Source organism: Hylaeus volcanicus, chromosome 1 (genome assembly GCF_026283585.1).
Source record: "Hylaeus volcanicus isolate JK05 chromosome 1, UHH_iyHylVolc1.0_haploid, whole genome shotgun sequence".
NCBI lineage: Eukaryota > Metazoa > Arthropoda > Insecta > Hymenoptera > Colletidae > Hylaeus > Hylaeus volcanicus.
In genome coordinates, this window is record NC_071976.1 from 17532479 (window position 1) to 17538538 (window position 6060).

Sequence of the window (6060 nt, forward strand, 5' to 3'; positions counted from 1 at the left end):
TCCTCTTAGGAGATACGATTTCAAATTTCTTCCTCGTCGCGAAGGATCGAGAGCAGGTGATTGCGTAAGAGGACGGGAGCCTCGATCTGAATTATGTCCGGTGCGGTTATGCGTCGCGAGGTGGGAGCGTTGGAATCGGAGGCGAGCGCGCGCCGCTCCTTCGGAAGTGAAAGAAAGAGAAACGTCGAAGAAGACTGGTCGCAACGATCATTGCACGGTAAATTGCAGGCTCCTCCTCGTCGGGTGAACGGATCCTGAGAGCGAATCGAAACAGCTATAATGCACGGACATGTTACGCGTGTTAAGGTTCCGGGGGATGCGGTAGTAATCAAACTTGGTAGCCCGTGGGAAAAAGGCTTAAGGGGGAATTTCCAGCAGGAAGCCGATACTTTAGGTAGAACTAGCAAAAACTGATACGTGTTATATAAACAATGCGTCCAGTAAATAATAGCTGAACAAGCGTGGTTGAAAGTTTCATCTAACCCCTTTGTGCGGATGGTATCGTCTTCGATACAGATCAGTTTCAGATGATTCGCATTGTTAGCATGAACCGTGAGGTTGGTAATTCTTTCTTCTTGATTGACTTGACGAGCGGGAGAATTTTTGTTGTATTCTTCGGTCGAAAGAAGATGAATAGAATTTACGAAGAATATACTTCTAATTAGATTCTATTGTTATTATATCAGTTCATCTTTTAAGATTGTTCTTTAAGCTTGGTGATGCCACTTATTACCATTTCGGTGCAATTTTTCAATACACTGAAGCAATCATGATCAAACAATTTAAATTAAATTTGAAAATAATAATTTTTGCAATTTTATTATATTTTTGATCGAACGGATTACTGTACATTAAAACAAGAATAATGAAAGTATCGTGATGCTGACTTGAAGGGGTTAAAAGCTTGTGTTTTACATAGGAATAAACCCACTTCAACATATTTTTCCTTGTCAATTAAATTTAATTATTTAATTAATCAAATATTTCTTTTACTTCAAGTAGCTACTTATCTAAGGGGTGGTTAGGAATCCTACCAATTTTTTCTTCTTGAAGAATGGTTTTTAGTAAGTTTTTAAACAAATTATTTAATTGAAATTGATTCGGCATATAAATAATAAATAATGTTTATTAAATATTTATACATATATATTAGATTTTTTATGGAAACTTGAAAAGTCCGGAAACAGTTACTCACCACCTTTATCTTTCAGCTTGATGTTAAAATTCAGTCCTGAAGAAAGGGGACATTTGTTGGATCGAATTTTAAGTATGTCGATAGTTTTCCAGCTGGACCCCTCAACCAAAAATGAGGCAAGCAAAAGCGGAGCCCAATTAAAACGAGACCGGATAAGAGGCAGACCTTTCATATTCGAAACTTACATAAGTTCGATTATATCCATAATTGTAATACGACATTACAGGAGAAAGGCACAGTTTTATGTTCAAGGCGAATCAGTCACGAATTACTTGTCTTTGCTAAAAAATTTTGTTTTCTTTTGTACATTCTTTTATTATATCTTTAATTCTTCTCTCGTACTAATGATTTGTTTCATGCGAATATTCCAACCTATTTAAATTTTAACATCACAACCCTTTTCTTTTTTTATATTAATCATCTAGGACTAGTCTTATTTTTATACAAATTTAATTAAAGAATATATGCCTTCAGATTCGTAACAAAACTTTGTATAATTATTCTTTATGGTAGCATGTTTGTATTTTATATATAAAACATCTACAATACATTGGCAATTAATAATAGGAAAATCCATTACTGGCTTTGCGTTTTTATTTATTTCTTTACACACGGGGTCTGTAAATATATCAACATTCCTTGAAATATTTGGGAGAATAAAAAACAAATAGATAAATGTTTCACACATGCACGCATTTATTCTGAATTTTATTTCTAGAATAAAATACATTCGATATATTAATTATACGATTTTAATTTTAAAACCTAAATAGCCACAGATGAATCTAAAGTGTCCCTGAAATCATTGCGGGGATGAAAAGTGTTTCGTGACCTGAAATATTTGACTGTCGCTGCATGTAGTCTCGAATCATTCAGTAATTAAAAAGCAGCCAGCATTCGAGACTTCAATTTAATATTTTCAGAACATGTTCTTAAAAACTTACGTCATGTATGCACTTTACGTAGTCTATCGAATGATTTTATATGGCCGTGGCCTGATTTGAATAGAACAGGAAACTCTGTTACATCTACCACGAGTAAGGCTGGGTCACTGGATACCTACCAACTTCAGAACGACATCGCATGCAATTACGAAATTACTTATCTTGGCAATGCATAGACGATCGTCTTTGGAATAGATCTCCGGTGAAAGAAACAGTATTCTGTAACGCTTTGAAAAAGAAAGTACTTGTGTCTTATTTTATAACTATTATATAATTATTCGTTTACACCTTTTTCATAGTGAATATTCCATGCGATATTCTACGTGTTATGTCACGTGTATGTGAATCGATTATAAAAAGATTACATTTGATTGTTCAAAGTGTAATTTTAAAAACATTTTCTTGTCGTGTGTGTAAATGTATATTTTTAAATATGGATAATAAATATAAACGAGGAAACAACAAAAATTTGCCTTTAAATACCCATAATTTTAAGGGAAATAACACAAGCATTGTTTTAATGAATTTCAAATTAAATTTGTACATATGATGTGCCGTTTAATTATTTTGGCCGAGTCATCAGTGGAGATGATTTTGTTTGAATTATCTGGAGAATATTGCACCTATACCAGTTTTGTTGTTCCTAAAAAACATCACAGTTTCTAGAACTGCGCTCTGCTTAAATAAAGCTATATAATTGCTTTGATCAGTGACAATATTTAAATCGTAAATCTTTGTTTTATACCTGTCTTCAAATGTCTAACACCTTTGGAGCCTTCCACGTTAAATGTTATTCCTTCGAAATTTTGGTACAAAAAATATCGCAGATATTGAAACAAAAGTCTAAGGTTAAACGTAGGTTCTAATTGTATTTCATTTTTATACAAATGTACAATAAATTATAAACTAAAATTTAATCAAATAATACATTACAGCACAAAGTGTTGAAGACCCACTGAGCACTCTTAAAAAACTTATAGTCTAACTTTACATACCGTTTCATATTTAATCTACATATATCTATTTGACCGCTACCATGGTAACTGCCTACGTAAGTACAGCCATGATCTGTAAAATCGAGTTCGGTTGCACTGCGAATATACAATGTAATACCCCAGAGAAACTAAACGACGTTGTCCAGTACGTTAAAACCGTGCACCAATATTAGAGAAAGTTTCATACCTACTATGCGATAGAATCTAAATAATTTTTCTCACCGCGGCAATCCTACAATCGACTATGAAATATTAAATATAAAAATTAATCATTGAAAGCATATATAATAAAACGAAGTTTAAAATTTTTATATAACGAACTTTGGCGTTGCTCATTTTCAATATTGCTGCTTAATAGTGACAGAAAATGTAACGGAAAAACGATTTTTTGTCAGTTTTTAAAGGTGAAAGCCCCCTTAACGTCGAATAGCTTCGCCGTAGCGTGGTAGCACAATCGGACCGCTTTAATGCTGGTGGACGAGTAGGATTTTCCGGGGAGTGGGCCAGCAGCCACGGCGAAAGTGACGGTATATATGCCAGTGATTGGTGCGATGTAGCTTCAGTGTGCACCTACGAACGATACCATGAGCACTCCGCAGGTGAGCTCCCGGTTCTTCACGCAGGGACACGAACACACCACTGCACTATTTGCGAACAGATCAAGGGACAGGGTTTACGTAAGGCGTGCAGAGAAAGTTTGCTAACCGCGCACGGTTACGTCGGTCGGGGATTATTTTTTCCCCTCGTGGGTAGATCGTTTTGCTCGTTTTGTTCTATTATTTGGTACCGTCCACTCCCTTACTAATATCTCACGTAACCACGCGTAGAGTATTAAACCCACAGCTATAAATCAGATTGGGTGTTTCGTTTAATTCGCGGCCCGTGACTCGGATCGAGTAAATAAAGTATGCTTCAGAACAGACATAACTGGAAATTTTATCGTGTCAAGTCTACCGTCGTTGTATCTTCTATTTCCGAATAGTCATAGTTGCAATTTATCTTAATCGTTAGTCAAATTTTTCTCGAACAACATTAGTTCAGGAACGACCATATCGCTGAACTTCGAAATTGTTAGTTCGCTTTTGAATCAATTTCGCAGGGTTATCATGTGTTCATTAATTTTCATAGTTTTCCTTTCACCGTGAGTACTTTCTCTCATCAATTCGCATTAGTTGCGTGACCGTAAACGAACACGTTCGATGTGCAGAGACATGCGTGACAAAACGACCAAACACTAATACAACACTTCCGTACGACACTCGTACAGTTAATAACATTTGTACCCCCAGAAACTAATGATACTCGCCCTGGTGGCGACGGCGTCCCTCGCCAGCGATGCGAAGGATTCGACCGCCAAGGATTCGACTACGAAGGTGGAGACCAAGGTGGAGACCAAGGAAAAGAGCAAACGGGGGTTGGAGTTGAGCCTCGGTAGTGGAGATTTCGGTGGTCACGGATTGAGCTTTGGAGGAGGAGGCGGATATGGTGGCGGATACGGGGGTGGCTTGAGCCTCGGTGGAGGCTTTGGCGGTGGCGGCTTCGGTGGCGGCGGCGGCGGCGGCGGCGGTGGCGGAGGTGGCGACGGAGGTCGCATAACTGGCATCACGATCCATCGAGAGAACCAAGTTCGCGTGCCAGCACCATACCCTGTCGAGAGGACGGTGCCTGTACCAGTCTCGGTTCCTGTTCACATTCCCGTCGAGCGGCCAGTTCCTGTGCCCGTACCGAAACCTTACCCAGTTCCAGTGGAGAAACAGATCCCCGTACCAGTGGAGAAATCGGTCCCCGTGCCGTACAATGTGCACGTCAAAGTGCCCGTGAAGGTCCCTTACCCGGTCAGTGTGCCGGTGAAGGTACCGGTAGCGGTCGAAAAGGAGGTTCCCTACCCAGTCAAGGTCCCTGTATACGTTAAGGAATCCTATCCAGTACTGGTCAGCAGCGGTGGCGGATTCGGCGGCGGTGGATACGGAGGCGGATACGGAGGTGGATACGGAGGCGGACACGGAGGTGGATACGGAGGTGGATACGGAGGTGGATACGGAGGTGGATACGGAGGCGGACACGAGCTGTCGTTCGGTCTGCATTGATTAGGACGAATTTGGTCGACGCGGATACTTCGTCCACACTCATGTATTTGTATATAATGATTATATTTTTTTATGGAAAATAAATATTAAATTATTAAACGGTGTTTTCTATGTATCGTGTGTTGGTAATTGTTGACTGGAGTGATCCTTGACCTAATCGAAAAAGCTGGCGCGTTATTGTTTATACGTACTTAAGTGTATAAATATCGAATCGAATAGGCGAAAATAAAGTCAGAATAATAGAAAATACGTCAACTACCACATAAACATTGCGATCGATGTAATATAGTGTTCGACAAGATTTTGTATACTAAAGTTGTGATAATTGTATCTGTACGAGACAGAATCGATGAGCTCGAGAGTCTAGGCTGGTTTGATCTTGTAAACGTAAACATCAAGTACTATAAAATGTCTAAAATGTATCGAATGAAAAGCATAATAAAGTTTATGATAATCTAGACTAAAAGATAGAGCATAGTCTGTACTATACCCCTAAACCAATTATTGTTTTTACTGTAGAATTATTAGTATAGTTAAAGCATTTTAACTTCAGGGTTTTCGTAACACCGAACAGTGGAAACTCAAAAAAATACAACATACTTTCATAGCCAATGCAATAAGAACTCTACAATAATCCAGAAACCCTTTATAAACACATGTCCAATTGCAAGCGATAGCTACAAAGAGAGGAAGAAAGTAAAATCGCGACGGAATGCAGGTTTCAAATTTAATTATAATGCTTCCTTTGGAGCGTTTGTACTTGTTAGGTGTCGTCGTATCATAATGAAGAATGATTGGCATTTCTCTCAAACGTTGCTATACTTCCTCTCGGCCTCTTT

General features: G+C 38.5%; 1 protein-coding gene across 1 annotated transcript; it reads left to right on the plus strand.

The window, feature by feature from the left end:
* The first annotated feature begins 3656 nt into the window (after positions 1–3656).
* Positions 3657–5232, plus strand: LOC128878312 (H/ACA ribonucleoprotein complex subunit 1-like). The gene is made up of 2 exons (XM_054126426.1): positions 3657–3733; positions 4424–5232. The coding sequence occupies exons 1-2, from the start codon at positions 3719–3721 to the stop codon at positions 5219–5221; spliced, it is 813 nt and encodes a 270-aa protein (XP_053982401.1). The 5' UTR covers positions 3657–3718; the 3' UTR covers positions 5222–5232.
* The last annotated feature ends 828 nt before the right edge of the window (positions 5233–6060 follow it).